General features: G+C 55.3%; 2 protein-coding genes across 2 annotated transcripts in view; both read right to left on the bottom strand.

The window, feature by feature from the left end:
• LOC143692686 (uncharacterized) overlaps nucleotides 1-24,774 on the bottom strand; it is a 513,344-nt gene that overhangs the window by 394,863 nt on the left and 93,707 nt on the right. The window lies entirely within an intron of this gene.
• On the bottom strand, nucleotides 4,223-5,137 carry LOC143692592 (olfactory receptor 14J1-like). The gene has a single exon (XM_077172843.1). It carries the CDS (start codon nucleotides 5,135-5,137, stop codon nucleotides 4,223-4,225), a length of 915 nt encoding a protein of 304 aa, XP_077028958.1.

Below are 24,774 nucleotides of genomic sequence, written 5' to 3'. Positions count from 1 at the left end.
ATTCCTCTGCTGGATATTTAATCCACTTTGCACAGCAGACAGTCTCAGAGCAATGGAAAACACCTTCTGTGCCCAGCACAGCTCCCAAGGTCCCCCCAAACCCTCCCTGCCCCGATTCTGCCCAGATTTGCTCTTTGCACACACGAGTCACAGGCTGAAGTCAGGAGCTCCCTCCATGCCCAGAGGGAGGAAAAGAGAGAAAGGGGATGAAGAGCTCTCCTGTGCAGAGCTGAGGTCCAAGTGCAGCCCCTGCAGTGGGAACCACAACTCATCAGGTTTGTGTCCTTTGGGCTCAGGACCTGGTGACACTCAGAGGCACAGAAAGGTTTCTTGCCAACAAATAGAAGATGAACATTTGAACAGTTTAATAACCATCACAGCTCTTCTCTCAGCTGCTCTCTGTGATGTCCCAGCAGCTTCTGACATGTCCACCATCCCCAAGGGATTTCTTACAGGAACAGTTTTAGACAGAGACATAGGCAAAGGTAATTTAGTGATACATATAAACACAATTAGGATGTTTACATGTAATGTGGAGTTGTCTATGTAATATGTGAAGCTCAAATATATACCACTAATGTGGTATATATTTGAACTTCAGAAAGATTGGCAACTAGCTGAAGTTCAAAGCATGAAACCAGTCATTTGATCGGCACTTGAATGACTAGAGAGCATCTGGATGAGAAAATCTGGGAGTGATGGAAGGGACATAGATACAGTTGCTCTAAATAAAGAGATGTTCTTAGACATGCACATTTGAACAGGGGAGCTGGAAACACCTGAAGGAAGTGGGGTCATTAAATATTAGAGTGAATGTCAGTGGCAAAGGTAGAGGGGAAGATGAGTATTTCTTCTCCTGCCATCAGTAGAAGAATCCAGTAGATCCAGGAAATTCCTGATCCTGCTGGGAAAAGTTTGCCATTTCTTAAAAGTACTCAAGTGACCCAGATAATAAAGATTTGCTTGTATTATAAAACCAACAAGTATTAAAACCTCTGCCCCTTTCCAGGCAGACATCAGCTGTGTGCCCATGAACAGGCAGTGCCACTTGTGCCCTGAGGTGCCCAGCTGGGATTGGATCTCTCTGAGAGCACCTGAGGGAGAGCAGAGCACCTTGCAAGATGCAGGTCCCTGACAGCCCCGCAGGGCTCCTGTCCCATCAACATCTGCTCTGCTCCAGTCTGAAACAGGGCCCAGCATGGTGCTGGGATCATCAGAGAGCTGAGGTGTGTGCTGGAATTCAATGGCCTCCCCATCCCGCAGCAGCCCTGCATTTCCCTCCTGCAGCCTTGGTCTCCATCCCAGCCATGGAGGCTCTTTGGGCTCTGGAGTGTTGCTGCAGCCCCCAAGGGCAGCTGAGCTCTGCCTTTGGCACAGTCAGGCCTGGCCAGCGCAGGCCATGCTCAGCAATTGCTTGTGTGTGCCTGGCCTTGCTGTCAGCCCCGGCAGCGCTGCGTGGCCCCTTTGTGGCCCTGTGCTGGCCCAGCCATGGTGGCCCAGCCCCTGTGCAGGCCCAGCCCAGGCCAGGAGCATTGCGGCTGGGAACGGCCCCGGTGCCGTGGTGCCCACAGCAGCCTTGGGGCTCTGTGCCCCATGGCCTCCCTGCTGGGCAGCCTCTGCCAGCTCCTGCAGAGCCCGTGGCACCTGTGGGGCTGCACAGACAGCCCTGCCCCGGGCTCTGCCAGCCTCTGGGCCAGCAGAGAGGCAGCCAGGGCTGGCCATGGCCGGGAACAGGCCCTGAGCCCTGCAGGAGGATGGAGCTGGGCCACAGCCAAACTCAGCCCAGGCCAAAGCTGGGCTCAGCAGCCAGGGCTGCCAAAACATGGGCACAGAGGTTGGCGCTGACAAATGTCCTGGGCCCCCTCCCTGCTCTGTCCATGCCACCAAGGGCACAGAGCAGCCTCCTCTCTGGGCCACTTGCCTGTTTGCAATGCCTTGCACAGGCGCTGGCCCTGCCCCACAAGGCCTGGCCTGAGTCCTGCCCCTGCACGCTCAGCCAGGCTGAGATGGACACTGATGGTTTCTGGGCCAGGCTCTCGGAGCCCAGCCCAGCTCCCTGCAAGCTCTGCCAGCTGCCCTGAGCTCTGGGCAGCACCAAGGGCCTCTCTGAGCCCAGCCCGGCCCAGCCGGCTCTGGCCCCACAGCTCTGCTCAGGCCAGGCTGCTCTGGGCACTGGCCCCATGGCCTCAGCCCCTGCCAAGGGCACAGCAGCAGCTGCAGCTGCCACAGGACTCAGCCCCAGCCATGGGGGAAGGTGCTTGGCCAAGGCCAAAGGAGGCTCCCGGGCTGCCCTGCTCCTCTCAGCCTGAGGTGCTGAGAGCTCTGCAGCCCCTGCTGCCATCCCATCTGCCCAGGGCAGCACAAGAGCCCCAGCCTTGGGACCCTCAAGAGCTGCTCCTGCTCCAGGCCCAGGGCCCATGCCAAAGCTGGGGCAGCCACAAAGCTGTGCCCATTTCTGTTCATTGCAGCTCTCATGGGGATGGATCCTCAGCCACTTGGAGTTTGCTGATGAGTTTTACTACTCCAGAGGCCTCTTCTTTCTTGAGCTCTTCAGTTCATGAATTCAGTGAGAAAGGCTCATAAACATTTGCTCAAAATGTCCAAACAAGAAAAGACCCAGGGAATAATTCAAATTTTCAATTCTTCTGTGGTATTTAGACTGATTTGAGAACTCTATTCAAAGTGAATGTACTATATCGAAAACAATGCGAGAGAATTGTTTTGTCCTGTTTCCTTTTCCTGTTTATAGAAGGATATCAGCTATCCTCAGTTGATACTCATTCTCAGCACCTTCTAATTGAGTTTGAATAGATATGAAGAAGAAGACCCTTCATGGCTGACAATCAAAAACACTTTGTCCCCATGCCCTCCTCACCATTTCCCTCATCCAAATCCTGGCACTTCTATGGATCAGGAATGATGTGGCCAGCAAGAGCAGGGAAGGGATACTTCCCCTGTGCTGGGCACTGGTTGGGCAGCACTGCGGTGTCCAGTTCTAGCCCCCCTGGGGTGGTCAATAGGAAGAAATTCTTATCAGGAAGAGAAAAGAAAGCAAAGGTGGCACAAAGGAAATGGTCAGGGCAGTTTGGGGGTTGCTGCCAGGCAGCCCTGGCTCTGAGCAACAGCGTCTGCAGTGGCACAGGAAACTCCCAGCTGATGGGAACAAACTTTCCGGCTGACTGCAGAGGCCAGGACAAAGCTGAGTGGTTTCCCTGGTGTCCCGCAGGCCTTGCTGGCCCCAGGGGCTGATGGCATTTGTGCTCCCTCAGGTTCATGTCCCCACAGCAACAGCATGGGGGTGCTGGCCCTGCTGTGTGCAATGCAAACAGGGGCTGCTGAGGCAGTGCTGCCGTGCCTGTGCCTGCAAGGATGGGGCACCTGTGTGAGCTGGGGGAGAGGCCAGGGCTGCAGAGGGGGGATGTTGTTGGCAGCTGCATGAGGACGCTCTGGGACGCTGCCCTGGGCTGTGCAGCGCACTGGGCATGGATCAGCCCCTGCTCTGCTGCTCCTTCCCGTCTGGCCCAGGGCCCTTGCAGAGCCCCAGCCATGCTGTTTGCCCCCAGCCTGCCCACGGCCAGCCTGGGGCTGCTGACGGGGGTTTCTGTGCTGAGCCTTGGCCTGGCCATGTTCTTGAGAGAGCTTGGGAAAGGAGCCTGGAGCCCCCAGGGCCTGGCCTGAGGCGTCAGCGCTGCCCCAGCAGTGCCCATGGCCTGTCCCTGCTGCAGCCCCGGCACTGCCACCCCCAGGGCTGTGCCCGGCCCCGAGAGCACTCAGGCCCTGCAGCAACACCAGGGCCACCAGGGCAGCGGGGCAGGGCCACGCCAGCAGCACTGGCAACACCAAGTGCTGCTGCTACTGCTGCTGGGCACAGCTGCTGGGCCAGCACTGATCTGCCCCAGCTCTGCACACAGACAGTGCTGCTGCAGCTCCAGAGAAGGCAACAAAAGGGCATCTCTGCAGAAAACTCTGCTGGGAGATCCTTTAGTTCCTTTAAACCCACCAAGAGTGCAGCCCCTCACTGACACAGTCTGTGGCCAAGGGAATGGGGAGTGAATCAAAACAAGAAATGGCACAAACAATGACCTTTATTTGTGGACAATATTGAAAAAACTAAATCAAAGAAAAAAAACCTCCACTGGGAAACCAATAAGAAGTATTAAAGATGACTTTTATTACAAGTGATTTGTAGAAATTGGCCAGCAGTTTAATGTTTCTGAAACCATCAAGTCATCAGTCTCCTCACTGCAGCCTTGAGCTCCTGGTTCCTCAGGCTGTAGATGAGGGGGTTCAGGGCTGGAGGCACCACTGAGTACAGAACTGACAGGGCCAGATCCAGGGATGGGGAGGACATGGAGGGGGGCTTCAGGTGAGCAAATACAGCAGTGCTGATGAACAGAGAGACCACGGCCAAGTGAGGGAGGCAGGTGGAAAAGGCTTTGTGCCGTCCCTGCTTAGAGGGGATCCTCAGCACAGCCCTGAAGATCTGCACATAGGAGAAAACAATGAACACAAAACATCCGAGTGCTAAACACACACTTACAGCCATAAGCCTGATTTCCCTGAGATAGGATTTGGAGCAGGAGAGTTTGAGGATCTGTGGGATTTCACAGAAGAACTGGCCCAGGGCATTGCCATGGCACAGGGGCAGGGAAAATGTATTGGCCGTGTGCATGAGAGCATTGAGAAAGGCACTGGCCCAGGCAGCTGCTGCCATGTGGGCACAAGCTCTGCTGCCCAGGAGGGTCCCGTAGTGCAGGGGTTTGCAGATGGACACGTAGCGGTCGTAGCACATGATGGTCAGGAGGGAAAATTCTGCTGAGATGAAGAACAGGAAGAAAAAGAGCTGAGAAGCACATGCAGTGTAGGAGATGTTGCTGGTGTCCCAGAGGGAATTGTGCATGGCTTTGGGGACAGTGGTGCAGATGGAGCCCAGGTCAGCGAGGGCCAGGTTGAGCAGGAAGAAGAACATGGGCGTGTGCAGGTGGTGGACGCAGGCTACGGCGCTGATGATGAGGCCGTTGCCCAGGAGGGCAGCCAGGGAGATGCCCAGCAAGAGGCAGAAGTGCAGGAGCTGCAGCTGCCGCGTGTCTGCCAATGCCAGCAGGAGGAAGTGCCTGATGCAGCTGCTGTTGGACATTTGCTGGGGCTGCACATGGGCACCTGTTCATGGAGAAAGGACAGTGAAGAGTTAGAGGAGATACCTGTAACCAAAATCAAAGCCTTTTCCCATACACCTACCATGGAACACACATAGATACACTTCTGTTTTTAAGAATTCTGGTGTTTACTTTAAAGCTTCCCCATACCTCTGCTGGTGTTCTTGAATATCAGAAACCCTCACCATTTCTACTGCCCTTAGGGAATACAGAGCATGTTCTGAGAGGCAAAGTGATAAGTGGAGAGCTAGTGGACATTGCCTGTCATTCTGACCTGTTCAGAACTTCGCTGGGGTTTAACCTTTGCCAGTTGGAGGGTGATCACCTCTCCATGTTTCCCTTTAAAATTCCCCCAGGTACTGCTGAGAGCAGATGTTTCCACCACAGCCCAGCTCCACATTTGTAGCCAAGGACTCACGTTGTTCATTTCAACAACCCAGCAGCATTTTCAGTGTCACAACACCTCTGCCTTTCCCCATCAATCTCATAACTCAGAGATGCTCTAGGACAGGTTTGCACCCTGGATTGAAGCTCGCAGCTTGGACTGAAATCTCAGGGAGACTTCCAAGTGTCCTTCTGATGGCATTGGATTGTGGGAGATGCAGCTCCTTCCCTGGCTGCCCTGACAGCATTGCCCAGAGCCGGGCACTGGGGACAGCGTCACCCTGAGCCAGCTGTGCCCCTGCCAGAGCCCCCAGGGCCGGGCAGCTGCTCCCAGCCCTGTGCTCTGCAGAGGGAACTGGGCCCGGGGCTGCAGAGCTGCCCCACGGCTCTGCTGCAGCTCTGCCTGCACAGGAGGGGCTGCACGCCTTGGAGCCCCAGCCCTGAGGGCAGAGGCTTGGCTGGGGCACAGGAGGGAGGGGGCTTGTTCAGAGGGAGGGGCTGCACTGGAGGGGCTCCTGTGGGCATCTCTAAACTCTCCCTGCCACAGCATTGCTGGGCTTTGTTTTCTCTCATTGCCTTATCTCCTCTCTGCTTCCTGCAGATTTTCCTCCTGCAGGTATTTCCCTGTGCCTGATCTCTCCCTGCCAGCACCCACAGACCCCAAATCTCTGTGCACTCTCCTTGGCCCCACAGAACCCTGCCTGTTTGCAGGGCACTGGCTGGGGGCAGGTTCTGTTTGCAGCTTGGAGAAAGGACAGCTCAGACTGAGCCTGATGGCTCCAGCAAAGGTGATGCTGGTGCTGTCCATGGGCAGAGTGGCTGAAAGCACATTAGGGATCTCCTGTGAACCTACTGGTCACTAAAAGCAACAGTTTGGATGTGTCAAGCTCTTGTCAGCATACATAATAATAATTCCTAATCAACCTTTAATATTTATCAACTCCTTGCTGCCATGGTCCAATAGTAGGAAACTGAATACAAAGTCTTAGGAATATCCTCTTTTCTTTTAAAATCCTTGTCTTGGAAATAGTCTATGACTGATCAGAACCCCTCAGCATGTCAGAACTTCATGAGTATTTCATCTCCCCTGCACCAGAAATACCCAGACTTGTACTCACAGGCTCTGCAGGCATTGGGATGTTCCAGCTGCAGGAGATGGCTCCAGGAGCTGCAGCTGCATTGTCCTGCAGCCAGAGGTTCCTGTGCCAAGGGCTGGCAGTGATTGTGCCCCAGGCACTTCTCAGCCCCTTCCCAGCCCTGACTGATTGAAGCTCTCTGTGCCTCTGTGCTGTGCCCGGGCTGGCTGCAGGCAGTGTCCCAGCCCTGCTGGGCTGGCACAAGAGCTGCTCATCCAGAGAAATGTGCTTTTGAAGCTCTTCTTGGTGACCAGGAGCTGCCTCTCTGCCAGGGGCCCAGCCCAGCTCAGCAGCACAGACACAGCACAAGGACTTTAATCAGCCTCTGGGCCTTTGTGCTCAGGCCCTGAACATCAGTCCCTGAGAGGGAGCTGAAGAAACCTCTCCAGAACTCCAAGGCAGAATCCAACTCCAAACTTTCTTGGACTTGTAATGGGTCCCAGTGAGGGACACAACTGAGCAAGTGTCCCCAGGCCCCAAGCAGAGCAGAGAACTGCAGGCAGTGATGACAGGTGGGGACAAAGAGAAGCCAAATCTTGGTGCCCTGGGGCACAGCAGGGTCTGTGCCAGCAAGGGCTGGGAGGAGACACCTTGTGCTGAGGCCCTGGGGCCTCCTGGCACAGCCCCAGCCAGGCTGGGCACTGTCAGCCCCTTGTGCTGCCCTCAGCATCCCCCCCTAGCCCACATCCCAGTGGCCTCAAGGATCTGCTGCAAGGAGTCCCTGGGGAGCCTTGCTCAGCAATGGCCCTGGGGGCTCCTTCATGCTCCCTGCAGGGACTGCAGGTTTTTCAAAGGACTTTGGGTTTGGCTTTTGCCTTGGAGTCTCTGAGAGGTCTCTGCAATCATGGCCTCCAATTATCTGCTGTAATTAGTCCCTGGAGAGGCTTTGTCAGTAACAACACTCAGTGGGGCTCATTAATACTACAGGTTACTTCAGTTATTTGAAGGTACTTGGTGTTTCCCTTTTGATACAGACTTTGTGAGAGGTTTGTGCAATCATGGCTCCAATTATCTGCTTTAATGAGTCCCTGGAGAGCTTTGTACTGACACTCAGTGGGGCTCAGTAATGCTTGGAGATACTCAGATTTTTTAAGGTAGTTTGGAATTTCCTTTCCACACTGAGACTCTGAGAAGTTTTTGGTCCATCCTGGCCTCCAATTGTCACCTCCAAGGAGTCCATGAGGAGCCTGTGTTGGGATGGACCTCAGTTGGACCCATTCATGCTTTGAGACACTTTGGGGTTTTCTTCTGACTTTGACTCCTGGAAAGGTTTGTGCAATCTCTTCTCAGGCCCTGAGGTTCAAGGGCTCAGCTCCTAATGCACCACGGGGCTCATTAGGATGCAGCAAGTCCTGACGAACCATGGCTCTGCCTTGATTTCTGTCTAGTCTTGTTCAGTTCAGCAGGAAGTTTTCCTTTTACAGTTATGGATGGTATAAATAAGAAGCTTGACTAGGCCAATGTTCAAGCAGCAATCAATTTATTAATTAATATGGTAAAGTATGAGCAATACAGCACTGTCTACAGTCGGGGAAGTTTTCCCTCCAACTGCACACCCATAGTTGAGTCTTACAGGTATTTATAGGGGTACTGATCAGCTTTCTCAGCAGTTTCTATTCCAATTCTTACTCATCAGCAGTTTCTATTCCCAATTTTTAGATCACAATTCTATGTACTATTGTGATTTAGCTTTTCTCAGGATGTATCCCAAAAGGAGTATTCCCAGATGGTGGTGGTCCGGTTTCCAAAAGAAGAAAGACGAATCCCATCTGGTGAGGTCCAGCTCTCCAGATGTGGGTCCTCCTTTTAATTGCAAAGACTATAAATCTAACAACAGTGGTGTCCAGCTTCCCTTGGTTGAAACCATAAATCCTTGAGGTGATGTTCATCTTCCTTTCTCAAGCTTTTTTCTCTGCTTTATTAAGGCATGAGATAAGCATGTTTCCTTTATATATATTCCAAAGCTATAGTTTCAAGGATACGAGCAATGTTCTAAAATTATACTTCAAAAGGTTATTATTGCAGAACTCTTTAAGGATTAACTACAAGCAAAAAGCAACATTTTTAATGCTTTAATGCTAATGCTCCTAAATCAGCCAAGGTTAATTGCAAACAAAAGATGGGTTCAAAGGACTTCTTCCATGCTTTACTTTCCTCAGTTATTATTAGAATTCACAACTGTCCCATTGTCGGTCTCCACACATGTCGCAATCACAAATACACACATTGCCTGTGTGTACCTGACACGACACACAGCTTTGTATTTCACATCCCCCCGTGTCCCCCTGTGTTCCCCCGGGCAGGGAGCTGCTCTGGCCCAGGATGGCCGGGCCCAGCCGCGGGGCCTCGCCGGCAGCGGGCAGGAGCCGGCCCGGGCTGCGGGACACGGCGGGGGTGCCCGGCTGCAAAGCAGCTCTGGCTCCCGCCAGGGAGCTGTGGGCAAGGGGCTGCAGCCGTGCGGGAGGAAAGCCGCTGGGCCAGCCCCTAACGCTGCCCCGCAGGAAGGAAGGGCAGGAGGAAGCTGACAAATGAGCTTGGAATGTGGCAGTGCAGAGATGAAGGGACAAGTGCCCTTGGGGGCCGGGGGTCGGGGCCAGCCCTCGGGCACGGCTCCGAGCGGCTCCTGAGCTGGCCTAAGGGCTGCCTGTAAGGATTGCAGGCGGCAGCCGAGAGCAGCAGTGCCGGCAGTGCCAGCCGGGCCCCACGGCCATCTGCCCGTGCCTTCGCAGCCCGTGAGGGCCGCGGCTCTGCAGCGCCGCTCCTGCTCCCACAGCCGGCCCGGAGCCTCAGGGCTGCCCCGCAGGCGCCGCGGCAGCAGCAGCGGCCTCAGGGCCCAGCCCGGGGCTCGATCTGCTCAGCCCGGGGGCAGAGCCACAGCAGGGGGGAAGGAGCTGAAGGAGCACCAGGGAGCCCGGGGAGAGACAGCCTGTGAGACAAGGCTCTGCCTATAATTTCAACAGTTTTTATTAACCTAATAACTATCTACAACTAACTTAATAACTATATACAAGTAAAAAGTCAAGTTTCTTATGACAATTGTCACAGGCGTTTCTCGCTTTGGACAAGATGTCCCAGGTCGAGCACTGGGCGCTGAGTCCTTTCCAGCTGGCCGGGGGCTGTTGATGTCTGGCGGGGCTGCAGAGGCTGCTCAAGCCCTGGGGCCCATGAGACCTGTCGAGGAGCTGTGCCTGGCCGTGCTCTCCTGAGGCGGCAGGGCCTGGGCGTGAAGGGCAAGGGTGAGCCGCCACAGGTGCTGGCCCCAGCGCACCAGGACTCAAGCTCTTGTCCCACACTGGGCATGGCCATTCTCCCACGTTACTCCAGCTCCAAGCTCAGTTGCCCCATGTGCCAGTCCTCCTGCTCCATTCTGCCCCTTCCTTCTTACCCCAGACACAAAATACCCACGCCACATTACCCAGCTCTGTACACAGAGCCCTGCTCATCCCCCAGCTGGCACCCTGCAGATAATCAGCCCCTGTCATCATTGGCCCCCTTGCCCTGACAGGGCCATACCTGACACATCCTGCGTCCTGATCACCGTACGATGCTGGTCATTACGGCCCCTCGAGATGTGTCCATCACCGTGCAGCAGGGTCACACTGGGCTGAGGAGGAGAGGGCAGCTGGCTGCAATGCAGGGCCCAATCCAGCACACCCCAATAATCCAACTCGGGTCTCCCTGGAGACTGAAGGCACAGATTCCCCCTGGATAGTCAGCAATGCCATCAAGCCTCAGTCACCATTCTGTGTCCCCACCTTCATCACACCTACCTTGTTGTCTACCAGGAGACGCTGCAGCTGTGCACTTGTATGTGGGGAAGCCTTGATGTTCTGCATGGTGGAGCTGCTGCTCTGATGGTCCCCAGAGGTCTGCGGCACACGGGGACACTGGCACGGACCAGCGGCCTCCTGTGGGATGGGGCAGAGGACACTCAGTGCCCAGCCCTGTGGCATGCAGGGCATCACCCTGCTGTGCCAGGGAGGGCACTGGCAGTGCTGCCTGCAGGGGCATGTCCCTGCCAGCTCCTGTCCACCTGCTGCAGGAGCCCCAAGCCCATCCCACCAGGCTGCATCTGCTGGCTCTGTCCCCATGGCCACGTGTGCTGGCCATGGCACCAGGCAGGTCCCTGTGCACAGGACACCAACTGGCAGGAGCTGGGCTGTCCCAGCTGCAGGGATTGGTTTTGGGAACTCCTTTCACAGGAGGCACCCAATCCCCGTCTGTAGGATTGACGGGGATAGCACGGTCGGGACGAATGGAGACGAGAGATCTCTGAAGCCAGGTCGTGGACGGTTTATTGCAAAGGGCGTGGGTGCAGGGCCCTGCTTGGAGCTGCCAGCTGCAGCTCAGAACAGGCCTGAGAGAAGAGAGGGGTAGAGAGGACGAGAGGGTAAGAGAGTAAAAGCATAAGAGAGTAAAAGGGGTATGAGCATAAAAGGCAAGAGCTAAGAGACAAGAGGTAAGAGCTAAGAGGTAAGAGCTAAGAGCATAGAAAAGTAAGAGCCAAGTTCCTGTTACAATACAATAAATCATCTTCTGTGCTGAATATTCTGATTCTCACTTAACCAATCTAGTACAACATACAAATCCTATAGCATTTCCATACAGCCTATAAGAATCACTACATTACCATACTGTGCTACATTTTAAACCCTAAAAACTCCTCTTTGGACCCTTTCTGCCAAGCTGACAGGGTCTGCTCGGACCCTTGGACCTGCCTGCAAGCAGAGGGTCTTGTTTCACCTTCAGCCGGCCACACCCTTGTTTTCCCGTTGTTCAGTAACTAAGGGATCTCGAAGCTTGCTTTCATTTCAATCTCGCTTATAGTTTCCATATTCTCAAAATCTTTTGCCAGGCAATCATATTTATAAGGCTTTCCTGTTTCATCTTCCCCAACAGCCCTCCAAGCCTGAGCTCAGACTGCAAACAGATGCAGCTCATCAGATGTGCTTTCAGCAGCCTTGGGACAGAGAGATGGGCCAGACAGGGCAGTGCAAGGCAAGGAATGCAAAAGCCCCCAGCCCTGGGGCAAGCACTGGCCCTCCACAGCTGCCCTCTGCTCCCCTGCCCTGCCCCGTCCCCCCAGGCTGCTCTGCCCCAGCCCAGGTGCAGAGCCCTCCTTGCTGTGTCAGGGCTGCTCTGCACCCCAGGCGCTGGGGATGTGTCCTCAGGGCCCTCACCTTTGGCTGGGCGGTGGCTCCTTGCTGGGGGCCATGGGCTGCAAATACGGGAGTGTCTCGGGGTACCTGGGGAGGGCAGGAGTCACAGGTGTGTGACAGGGGACAAAGAACCTGTTCCTGTTGGAGGCAGCCCCCCCAAAGCCATGGGATTGTAGCCCATGGCATCCCGCTGCCTGTAGCCCTTGGGATGAGCCCCCACAGCCCCTGCTGATGGGCAGGGCTGCCGAGGGGGCTCCCCACATCAGCCCCTCCCAAGCAGACACTGTCCCCCTGTGCCAGCACAGCGGGTCACTGCTGGCACCCATCTCCCCCCATGCCAGCCCCGCTGCCCCCGAGGCACTGGTGCTACTCACTGGCCAGGAACCTGCACGCTGAGCATGCGGTCACAGGACAGGCACGAGAAAGGGACTGGCAGCTGCCTAAGGAGGGGGAGGGAAGAGGGCTGGCTGAGCTCCTGGGGCCACAGCCCTGCAGCACACAGGCAGCAGCTCCCTGCAGCAGCCAGCTGCTGGGCAGCTCACTGCACAGGGGCACGGCCATTGCAGGGTGAACCGTGGGCTCTTGAGCCTGTTTCTCCCCATCCCCAAGGTGCTGGCTGATGCCAGGTGAAGGGCACAGGCACCCGTGCCACCATCCCAAGCAGCCCCTGCAGCGCTTTCAGCCCCTCTCTGGCACCAAAGCTCCCCCGTGTGCACGGCCAGGAGGGCAGGACATGACCCAGCTCAGGGCAGGGTGTGTGACAGCCCTGCCTGGCAGGAGCAGTTGCCATCACTGTCCCCAAAGCCATCAGAATCTCCATTGCACTCACTTCTTAATCCCAGCAGCATTTTCACGCAACAGCCTATCCTCGAGTTCCTCCATGTTCTTTTTCCAGGAGTTCTCCAGGTGTTTACGGAAAGTCTTCAGCTCCAGGCGATCCAGCTGTGAACAGGGGCACAGCCTCAGCCAGCTGCTCCAGGATGTGACATGGAGCTCTCCAGGGAAAAGCCTGGAGGGGGATCCTCAGAGGGATTCTGCCTCAGGCTGTCAAGTCCCAAAGGTGCCAGTTCCTTGTGGTGGGGACGAGGTACCCCTCACCTTGTCTTCAATTGCATCACTGAACTGCTGCTGGGTACTGTTCCAGTGCTGCTCCTGGCCTGAAATCTGGCTCTGCAACTCCTGCATCCTCTCATCCAGCTCCTCCATGTTCTCTCACACTGGCTGCAATCGACTTTGCTGTCCAAGGCAGCTTTGTCCGCCTTCTAGCAGAGGGGAAGGGCAGGAGAGCGGTGGGGAAAGGGATGAGGAACGCCAGGCAGGGCCAGCGTGTGAGGGACAGAGGGAGGAGTGCTTCTGAGACAGAGTAGAAATTCTCCAGAGTAGAAATCCATTTTGATTTAGGTGAAATGTACATCCTTGAGTCTGTGGTTAGAAAACATAGCTATGTAGCCTGACTGCAAAGCCTAGGCTCAGGGAATCTGATTCAGTGAAGGACAGAGATAAGGGGAGGGACGGGAGAGAGGGTGATAAAGAGACACAGAGAGACTGCTGTGAAAGCAGGTCAACCTCACCTAAGAATTGTTTCTGATAAAGAAGAACTAGTGGCAAATGTCACGCGAAATTTGTAAAAAGGAATATGTATGAACCTATTGTGAAATTGTATGGATATGTATATGAGAGGAGGATAAAAAGGGACCTGAAGTTCCCAGAGGTACGCATGCCTTTTAAGGAGAGTAATCTCTGCATGCATCCGGCGCTGTAATAATAAACATACCGGCTTTACAACTTTCACAAAGTTGTGGAGTTTTTGGCTATCTCTGCAAAACAGACCCCTTTTTGAGGTTCCTCCCAAAATTTGCCCTAAGCCAGCACAAACAGTCATCATGAAAATTTCACCAGTGGCATAATTTCCTGGTGGCAAATCTTGTGACAGAAGCTTGACCTTGTTCTCCATGAGACATTCTTGGGAAGAGAGACAGGAGAAGATTCCTGGAAAACTGAAACAGCTTTCCAGAAGTGAAATGAAAATGAAAGAAACAATCCAAGATCTTTTCCTCTATTTATTTCTATGCTCCCCTTTTCCATGTTGCACTACTTCTCCATCCCAGGAATTCCAGATGCACCGCACCTCTCTAAGATCGGTGACTCAGTGATTTTTAGACACTCGTAAATACCATGAGCCACACAGAGTTTTCCTTCCCCTGGTTTTACTGGAAGGCAACACTGGAGATGTAAGTGCAGTGCTGGGGTCAGGTAGGAATCCTACAGCAAGGGAAGGTGGCCCGACAGTGTTTGACCCTCAGCCAGGCCAATGCAGAGCAGCAAGCGAGGGGATTGCTGTGCCAGTGTGCAGGAGTCAGGGCTCTGCATCTGGGCTCACCGCTGCAAAGTTCCCGTGTTTGGACAGACTCAGGGGCTGTGCCCGGGGCGCGCGGGGCTCGAACGTGGGGCTCGTGGGGCGAGCGGGGAACGGACACGGGGACGAACGGCCCCGGTGCTTCAGTTGCAGCGGCGGCAGCGGCGGCAGCAGTAGCGGCGGCAGCAGCAGCGGCGGCAGCAGCAGCGACGGCAGCAGCAGCGACAGCAGCAAAACAGATATTTTAGATCACTCTTTCTTTCTTTCTCTTTCTCTTTTTCTTTCTCTTTCTGTTTTTCCTTCAGTTTTTCTTTCTCTCCCTTTCCCGCGGTCGGGCACCCTTCTCTCGGGGTCCCTTGCCCGGCGTCCCTCTCCTCTCCCCGCCTCCCTCTCCCCTGCCGGGCCGGGCCATGTCCCCGGCCCGCCCCCGGCCCCGGGCGGGGCTGCCCCGTGCCCGGCCCCGGCCGTCCCGCCGCGCTCTCGCCTCCGCCCGGCTCTGGCCGTACTGGCGGTGGCGCTGCTGGGCGGGGGTCAGTGCCTGGTGCGGGGGCGGCATCGCCGCCCTTCGGCTCCGCCTGGCCCGAGCCCGGCCCCGGACCCGAGGCAGGGTCCAGTCCCGGAACCGGCCCCGGCCCCGGCCCCGGCCCCGGCCCCGGCCCCGGCCCCGGCTCCTCCTGGGGCCCGCGGAGGACACAGGCGGCGCGGCCGCTCCCGCCGCCTCCGCTGCGGCTTCCCCGGCCCGAGCTCCGCCGCTCGACAGCGCGGCCGCCGGCCCCGAGCCTCCCGTGCAGCGTTCCAAAGAGCGAACGCCCGGGCATGGCCGGCCCGGGGCGGCTGAGGGGCGCTCGGGGGCCGTTGCTGGCCCCGGGCCGAGCTCTGACAGCCGCGTCCCGCCCGCAGGGAAGGCGCAGGAGGCCCTGCAGGAGCGGTACCGAGTGGGTTCGCTGCTGGGGCGCGGAGGATTCGGCAGCGTCTTCGCAGCCACGCGGCTCTCGGACGGCGCCCCGGTGAGCGGCGGGGCCGGCGGTGGGCGCAGGACGAGGGGGCGGAGGAGGAGGAGGAGGAGGATGGGGCTGGGCAGGGCGGGCGGCGAGCTGAGCCCGCTGTTGTCCTTGGCTTGCAGGTGGCCATCAAAAGGGTGCCACGGAACCGCGTCCGGCACTGGGGCGAGCTGGTGAGTGAGCGGGGCCAGCGGCAGCAGCCGGGGCTGCCGGGCGGGGATGAGCCGAGGCCCGGCACGGTGGAAGCCGCCAGGACGCCTCGAGGGAGAGCGGGCGTGGGTCCAGCGCAGGGCGCAGAGCATCCCGGGCTGGCTGAGGGCTCCCCGAGCCCCGGCACGGCATCGGCCCCACTGAGGGCATCGTGCTCCTCCCGCAGCCCGACGGCAGCAGGGCCCCGCTGGAGGTCGTGCTGCTGTCCAAGGTGTCCACTGGCTTCCCTGGTGTGGTGCAGCTGCTGGAGTGGCTTGAGCTGCCCAACCACATCGTGATGGTGCTGGAGCGGCCAGAGCGGTGTCAGGACCTGCAGCGTTTCATTGGGGCACGGCGGTTCCTGCCCGAGGAGGAGGCGCGGGCGCTGTTCCGCCAGGTGCTGGAGGCCGTGCGGCACTGCACCAGCTGCGGGGTCCTGCACCGCGACATCAAGCCCGAGAACATCCTGCTCGACCTGCACACCGGGAAGGCCAAACTGATCGACTTTGGCTGTGGCACCTACCTGCAAGAGACAGCCTACACTCACTTTGCAGGTGAGCCCACGTAAGGGTGTACTCCTGGTCCCGGGATCTCATGGCCCAACATCTCCCAGCCCAAGCTGGCTGTGGCAGCGGGGATTCTCCCTTTTGCTGCCAGTCAGGGGACTGAGTCTTCAGCTGAGTTGCTTTAGAGCGGGGCTGGGTGGGGAGCCATCTTCCAGCCCTGCTGGCAGCCTTTGCCAGCCACTCTGCCCAGGACTGGGGCTGGGCTGGGGCAGCCAGCCCGACCAAAACCCCCGTGGGTGGGGGTAGCAGAGATGGGGGCGGAACCTGTGCCCCAGCCAGTTTGGTGTGCAGGCAAGAGGAAGGGCTTGGACTGATCCACTTGCCCTGTTTGCCTTGGCTTCCTAATATTTTTGGGGCAATGCAGGCAGGGAGGATAAGGGCATGTTTTCCCCAGCATGGAGAGGGTTTTTCCTTTGCAGGTCATGGTCAGGCTTAGCCAGGGCTTCCTCTGCCCTCTTCTGACACCAGTGGCTTCTTTTCCAAGCCTAAGTTTGTGCACAAGTCCCAGGTGCTGGCGAGAGGGCAGTGGTCACCCTGTGTGCCGCTGATGCAGCCCCCGCAGGCCCAGGGATGCTGGGGCCAGGCTGTGGGAGCAGCAGCATCCCCCTGCTGAACTCCATCTGTATTCCATAGGAACACTGTCCTACAGCCCCCCGGAATGGAACGACTTTGGCTGGTACCATGGCGAGGCAGCAACGATCTGGTCCCTGGGCATCCTGCTGCACCAGATGGTCTGCGGGGAGCACCCGTTCAGGAGGGGCCGGAACCTCAGCTGGGGCCAGCTCCCGCTGCCACAAGGGCTCTCTCAAGGTGGATCCTCTTCTCTGGGCACGGGGGGAATCCCAGTGCTGGGAGCCAGCAGTGGGCTTGTGAGCATCCCGCTCTGGCAGCTGCTGAGGAGGTGGCACAGGTCCTGCTCTCCTCCAAAACAGGGAATTGATGGGAAAGTTTAGGCCCAACCCTGAGTGCATCCAGAATGGCCTGGGCATGGGAATAGTGGGGCAAAGCAGACAGGAGCCTTCTCTGGCTGACCGGCAGGTTCTGCTTTCTCTTGCCAGAGTGCAAAGATCTGATCAGGTGGTGTTTATCCGTGAACTCCTTGGAGAGACCCACATTAGAAGACCTGTTCTGTGATCCTTGGGTGCAGGATATTCCTCTGCCATAGAAGAAGGGAGAGAGCCACAGGCACACTTTGATCCAGGGCCCTGGTAAGTTGCAGCTCCACACATGCCGGGGCAATCAGAAGCAAAGGAACCCAGACCTTTTTGTGCTGCCTGTGTCACTGCACCGGGGCCATGGGATGGGCACACGCAGCCCTTGTGCTGGAGCTGAGCTGCTCTGCCCAGCACTGGTGGCCGCCATCCAAGCTGGTTTTGCTTGTGCTGGTTCCCTGACAGCTGGGGCCCTGGGCAGAGCCCTGAGAGCCTGGTCTCCCCCCAGGGAAGGATCAGGAGCCCCTGGAGAAGCTGTACCGAGTGGGGATGCTGCTGCTGCTGCTGCTGCTGCTGCTGGAGACAGCCAGGATGACATCAAGGATGACAAGCTCTTCCTCAGCCTGGCCACTGGAGGCTGAAGGTGATGGACTTTGATTCTGGCACCTTCTACAAAGCCAAACTCCACAGGGAATTTCAGATGAGTCCCCAGCCGGGGAAATGCTGCCAGATTTGGGCATGGCCCAGCCTGGCTGGAAAGCAAAGGTTCCCCCTTTGCTGGGGCAGATGCAACTCATCCTTCAGTCGCTGCCCAGCTGCTTTTTGGCAGGGCTGGGGGCATGGGCTGGGCTGGGTATGAAATGGGAGTGGGCTCCTGGCCCTGCCAACAGCCCCCAGCAGCCACCGTGCCCCGGGCTGGGGCTGGGGCTGGGGCTGGGGCAGCCAGCCCGACACAAACAAAGCCCCATGGTGGGAGCAGAGGTGGGACTCCAGAACCTGTGCAGGGGCTGCTTTGCTCTGCAGGCAAGGAAGGGCTTGGGCTGCTCCACTGCCCTCATGTGCTTTGGGATCACGGTGATTTTGGGGGGCAGTGCAGGGTGGAAGAGAGAAAGTGTGGGCTTCCCTCAGCCATGGCTGGGTTTTTCCCTACCATGGAGGAGTTGGGCCTTCCTCAAGGCCCTGACAAAGATAAGAGTTTTTCCCGTTTTTCTTGTTTTCCCTTTTTGCATCTAATCTCTTTTCAATAATGTGTTGTTTGTTTTTCCAGAGGAAGCATTCCAGGTGGTCCAGTGTGGATGGGGAAGTGCTTGGGAGCAGCTGTGGTGTGGATGGGCCATGCCCTTGGAGAAGGCTGAGGCCATGGTTTGGGAGCAGCTTTTCTTGCAGCCGTGGCTGGCGTGAGGTGGGTCCCTGTGTGCTTGGCAGGGTGGGATCAGAGCTTTTGGGAGATGGCAGCGAGCACAGGAGCATCCTGCTCTGGGCAGCTGCTGAGGGCTGGATGTGCCGTGGCTGGCTGCAGGCTGGGCACATGTCCTGCCCTCCTGCTCTGCTGCCAAAGGCAGCAGGGATGGGCAGCTCTGGGCACAGCTCTGGGCACAGCCAGCACGGCCTGGGCACCGCAGGCCTTGGCACAAGGGCACAGGAGCCCTCAGCTGACGGGCGGTTTCTGCTTTCTCTCCTTGCAGCCCAGCTCTGCGGCTGCTGAGGCTGCTCTGGGCTCTGCCAGGGCTCTGCTGGGCTCAGCCCTGGGCCCAGCTGGGCTGGCTCTGCCCTCACATTGCTCTGACAGCTCTGCATCAGACGAGCCCGTTGCCAGCACAGCGCCTGAGCTTTCTGCTTTGGCAGCTGAGTGAGACTCTGCTGCAGGCCCAGAGATTGCAGCTGGGGACACACATCCAATTGGCAAGGACCCAAACTCTCCACAGTCCCAGCTGAACGCCTGGATCTGCACAGGGTGTTCTGTCTGTCCCATTCTTCCTTCTTGATTGGCTGGAATTGTGCAGTTGCACTTTCTTCCTCCTCTAGCAGTGCCACGAGTGGGCCAAAGCTGGCGAGTGGGCCGTGCTCCTGAGGCAGTGCAGTCTGGAGCTGGTGGATGGAGAATTGCCCTTCTGCACTGCCAAACCAGAGCAAAAAGCCCTAAGTGGGACTTTGTGTCTTTAAGAAATCCCTGACAGTTTCAAAGGGAATGTGCAGCTCATTTCCAGGCTGAGAAGGAAGGGCATCTTCTAAAGGATTTGGGGTTTGACAGAGTTTCCATTCCCAGTCCTGCTTGGAGCTGGAAGGGCACAAAGCAATTTCCTCTTGCTTCGACCACAATTTCAAGTAGCAATGTTGGAAACAAAGCCCAAAATCTTTTAAAAGGCTGCTGAGGTCAGTAAGATGGATCCATGGCATCAGCACATTTACAATGTAAATAACTGAGTTCTCTTTTTAAAAAGATCATTTACCTCTTAATGCAAAGAATGTAACTTTGCATTTATGTTTTGTTTTTTTCACTAACATTATGTTATATTTTTTCTCTAACATTTGGATTTTATTCTTATCTTTTACAATTTACCTATTTTTTCCCTTTTCCTTTTTTTCTTTTAAATAGAAAACATCTCCTATCAAAGGAATGTCCTTTGCTCCTGGTTCCTGTGTGGAGCAGCTCCCTTCCTGCTGCCTGAGCTGCTCAGGCAGAGCCCGGCAGCTCCTGGCCCTGCAGGGCTGAGGCTTTTCCCCGTTGCTGGGCACAGACTGATGGAGCAGCACTGCTGAACACGGGCACACAGAGGGACCAGCAGCAGCTGCCTTTGCCCACCTGAGGCTCCAAGGCGCAACCTCTGAGCAGCCAGGGCTGGAAGAGACTGGCAGGATCTGATCCCTGACTCTGGGCCAGGGCTGCACAAATGACCCCACAGCAGCAGCAGCAGCAGCAGCAGCAGCAGCAGATGGAGCTGACTTTCAGCACAGCCCCTGCCCCTGTTCCCTCCCGTGTGCAGCGGTGTCACAGCAGCCTGAGGCACCTGGGAGCCCCCAGTGCCAGCAGGGACTTGAGATGGCAGCCCTGGGCTCCTGGAGGCTGTGCAAGGAACGCAGCTGGGCACTCCCTGTCCATGGGGAGCTTGCAGATGGAAAAGGCTGCTGTGCCCAGGCAGCTCCAAGGGCATAGAAAGGAGGCTCTGGAGCACTGGATCTGTGCCAGTGCCACAGTCCTGGGCAGCAGCCAGCCAGCCCTGGGGGAACAGAGGGCACAGCACGAGGGACAGAAGCAGGCAAGGGCAGAGACTGGAGAGAGCCAGAGCCAGGAGCAGGAACAGCTGCTCCATTGCACTCTTGGAGAAAGCTCTTGGCTGGTTCCAAGCGCTGAAAGGCGTGAAGGGCAGAGAGGAGGCCACAGCAAACAATGCTCCTGTTTGCACAGCCTCCCCTCTCTGTGTCCCAGAAGGAATTGCATGGACTGTGCTCTTCTCTCCGAGTCGTCTCGTTCAGCATGAGCAGCTCAGCACCAGGAGCTGAAGGAGCTGAAGCCTCAGGCCACAGGAGCTGGGCAAGAGGAGACTTTCTGAGCAAATGAATGCTGCTAACATGGACCCAGCTGAATGCAGTGGATAGAATCATGGAATCACAGAATCCTTTCTGTTGGAAAAGCCCTCTGAGCTCACCCAGTGCAGCCGCTCAGCCAGCAGTGCCAAGCCCAGCACTAAACCACGTCCCTGGAGTGCCAAGGCCTGGACAGCAGCCCTGAGTGAGGCCTGAACAGCAGGCCCTGAGCCCAAGGTGGCCTCTGGATGAACCTTGCAACCAAAGGTTATCTTTGTATCTGCTCCCTGATGAAATGTGCATGGTCATTAGCACTGTGATAGATGTAGCCACTCCTTAGTGAAACATGTATTGACCTTTGTGTATTTAGAAGCCAGACCAGGCCATGAAATCTGACATCTGGCCTGGTTTGGGGCTGAATGGTCAAAGTCACCTCCCTTGGTTCCTCCTGGGGACCTGGACCGGCTTTGGGAGGAACCCAAGAGGAGGATGAAACCAGATGTTGCCACACTAGCAGTGCTGTCAGTTTGTTCATTCAGCAGTGTCAGAGCTGGGCCCTCTCCCAGCGGGGTTGGAGCCTCAGCTGTGGCTGGAGGCACCTGCAGGAATTGCCAGTGCCCAGGAGTGGCTCTGCAGCCCTTGGCTGTGACAGCTTCCCCAGCTGCTGTGTGGGTCTGGGGGATGGTAAAGCCTGAGGGTAACTGGGGCTGGATCTTTCTCAATCACTGCAGGCAATCTTTGGTGGGGATGGTTGGGTGCATTGCTGAGCTGCTCCTGTTGTGATTCTTTGCTGCTTTGAGCTGCAGGAAATGACACTGATTCCTTCAGTTGGTGTCTGTGTCTTTGGTGCTGACCCTGCCCACTGGTAAAACAAAACTGGCACAGTCTGGCCAGATCCCAACAAAATGTCACTTGTTCAGTGTCAATGTGAGGAATCAGTGCCATCAGAAATTCCCAGATGGGAAGCCCTTCCCTGGAGTTCCCTGGCTCTGGAGTGGGCTGAGGTGGGAGCCCCGTGGGAGCAGTGGGGCAGTCGGGTAAAAGAGGCTGAACCCCTGGATGGCTTCAAATGCATCCAAAAATTGCACATGGAAATGGAAAAGAACTTGTGGGTTTGGGAAGACGAGGGTGAACTTTGTTAATGACACTTTGGAAACAGCACCAACAGAAGGAAAAATTGTTGTTGTCACTCCCACACGGAGTGACAGAAGGTTTCAATCTTGAGCTCAGGTTCATTTGTGCTAGTGATATAATTATAATGATAGTAGTAATAATAATAATAATAAATTAATCGTAATAGTTATATATAATACAACACAATAATTTATATTTGTATCTATGTAATTAGAAATTGATACTATTAAATAAGGCCGACAGTACTAATATGTCAGCTTTAGCTGCTCATTTTGACACTAAATACTCTACAGAAAAGGACTGGCCAAGACCCAAATGTCAGTGGTAAACTTTGTGAACTCTATACAAGGCATAAAGGAGGAAGGGATGAAATTGGCTATTTCTATAGGATTTGCTGATACTGTGATGCAGAGTCCTTTTTTTGTTACTGTAAGAAATGCAGTGATTAAGACTGCCGGGTTTTTCATATCCCAGACAATCCACAAGCTGCAGGATTGGTTGCACGGGTGAAGGGGTTGTTAAAAGAGCAGTTGAAAAAATGAGGAGATGGGAACCTTTGCCCATGGAGAACCCATCTCCCAGATGTGCTCCATGCCCTTAACGATGGCCCACTGGGGAAATGGAAACCCCTGGCTGTGCATGGCTGCACCCAATTTACATTAATGAACTAAATCAATTATTAGAAGAAGTAAGAAGTGATGCTGTTAAAATATCCAACAGCACATCCTGCGAGCTCCAACAAACACAAATGGGGCTCTGCAGAACTGCACGGCCTTGGATTATCTGCTTGCTGGCCAGGGAGGATCCTGGGCTATACCAGGACAGGAATGTTGCAGGAATGTCTATCAGTGCTGGGTTAGAGGTCCAACAATCAGGAATCACCTCAATAGAAAGATGAGTAGAAGACAGTCAGAAAGAAGAAAATTCCTCATGGTGGGATTGGCTCCCAAATTGGAGGCTGCTGTGAAGTGCATTCGTGGCAGTCACTGCAATCATTGCATTGTGAGCACTTGGTGTGTTATGATTCCATGTGACACCTTGTGCTGGAAATGGAGTTCTGGGACTTGTCTGAAAAGAGACACAGTCTCAAGGATAAAAGGGGCATTTGATAAATAACAGAGAATAGCAGCTAATTAGGCATGTTTTAAAAGGAATGCAAATTGTAGCTCTGAGTAATGAACTTTAGCAGCACTTAATTGAAGAACAAGAGCTGATGCCTTTGTGCCTAATACCTAAATTTAAACTGTGTTATTGCAATTGTTCTGAAGGTTGCAGTTCATCTGTAGGTCAAAGCACTGAGTGAAGCACTGAGGCCTTACCAGGCCCTGACTGAGGCCTGAACAACAGGCCCTGAGGCAAAGCTGAGCTCCAGATGAACCTTCCAACCAAAGGTTATATTTGTATCCACTCATCAATGAATCATTATTAGCAATATGATCTCTGTATGTGTTCATTGGTGAAATATGGATTTACATTCCTGTATTTAGAAAGCAGGCCAGGTCCCATCTGGCTTTGTTTGAGGCTGTGGGATCAAAGTCAGCTCCCTTGGTTCCTCCTTGAGCCCTGGCCAGGCTTTGGGAGGAGCCAATCAGGAGAATGAAACCAGATGTTCCCACACCAGCAGTGGTGTCAGCTTGTTTGTTTAACAGTGTAAAAGCTGGGCCCTCTCACAGTGAGGTTGGAGCCTCATTGTCTGCAAAGGTGGGTGCACCTGCAGGAATTCCCAGGGTCCAGGAGTGGCTCTCCAGTCCTTGGCTGTGAAAGGGTTAAAAGCACTGTGCCCAGGCATACCTGGGCAAGAATAAGAGACACTGCACCCAATATGGAAGCTTGCAAAAATTCCGCCACAAGCTCAAGACACAGGATGAAAGTTGGCAAGAAACAGGGAACAAAACTGGCATAAATGAAGAGCAGAGCTTGCTAAAACCAGTGAGGAAATTGCTGAAACGGCCAACAAGAGACTGTGCATGCCTAGAGGAGAAAGGTGCAAAGGCCACGGCGATGAAGATGTCCAGCCTTCATCAGGAGACCCCCGAGGAAGACGCGGAGCCTTCCTCAGTGCCAGCACCAGTGCGCGCTGCGCCTGCGCCTGGCGCATGCTAATGATGGTAACGAGTGCTGAGAGATCGTTTGCATAACCACACCTTTTCTAATGAAAACCATGAATGTGCATAGAGTATAACCATCCATTGTAATCTCTGTGTGCTGTGTGCTGTCAGGAGCAGATATCCCCGCACACCCGGCGCTGAATAAAGCAAATCCCCCTCCCTGGGCTTTGTCTGGGAAGTGTCTCTGGGCCCCGTTTGGGGCCATCCACGTCCGTGGGGTTCTGTCAAATCCCAGTGGAACCTTGGTGCCACGTTGTTCCCCAGCCTCACAGTGCTCTCCTGCTGCCATGAGGTCCCTCCCTGTGTGACACCCTGCAGCCCTGGCTCCATCAGGGTCTCTGGGGTTCCTTGGTGCACGCCTTTCTCCCATCTGAGCCTTGCTCCCATGGGTTCCATGGACTGACAGTGGCCCTCTGCATTCCATGGGCCCAGCTAGATCACAGCAGAGCCTGGCTTTCATCAGGTTCTGATACCTGTTCTGCCAGCTGACAGGGCTGATTTAAAGAGCACAGAAACCAATGGGAAGAATGGTCTTATTTTACTGTGAGGGTTAAGGCAACACAAAATTAAAATTATACATTCAATACAACTGCATGCTTGGCTTTAGCAACAAGCAAAAAGAAGCAAGGTAATGCACCTAATCATTATTACAGGAGAGAAAGGATAGGGACTGAGAAAGACACATCCCCAATTGCCTAAATACTTTACCATCATCCAGAGTCTGCAGTGACTGGGGAGCCCCATTTCACAGTGAGGACCTGGAGAACTCTTGCAAGCACTTGGGAAAATCCCACGTGGTGCATCCACCTGTAGGTGAGGTCTCTGAATTTGCTCCAAAAGTGGGTCCAGGTTTTTAGGCCCAAATCAGCAAGTCAAAGGAACTGGACTGTATTTTTAGCCCATGAACTCCTGGGTCTCCTGGCACTTTTGCTGACCAGGAGGACCCATGGCTTGGCCAGAGCCCAGTCCCTGGCTTGGAGGGTTTCCCCTAAAATATCCTAAAAGCCTCTATTCATGTCAGTTGGGAAAATTTCTTAGAGTGACACATTTCTTGCAGGTAACTACACAAGATTATGTGAAAGTCTCCAAAGCAGCTGGCTTGGTGTTAAACAGCTGCAGAAGCACCTT

Source organism: Agelaius phoeniceus, assembly GCF_051311805.1.
Source record: "Agelaius phoeniceus isolate bAgePho1 chromosome W unlocalized genomic scaffold, bAgePho1.hap1 SUPER_W_unloc_2, whole genome shotgun sequence".
In the NCBI taxonomy this organism is placed as follows: Eukaryota; Metazoa; Chordata; class Aves; order Passeriformes; family Icteridae; genus Agelaius; species Agelaius phoeniceus.
This window is presented reverse-complemented; position numbering and strand designations above follow the sequence as displayed.

What these genes read in the sequence shown, in the direction of transcription:
- LOC143692592 (XM_077172843.1), bottom strand. Translation starts at nt 5,137, where the DNA reads ATGTCCAACAGCAGCTGCATCAGGCACTTCCTCCTGCTGGCATTGGCA.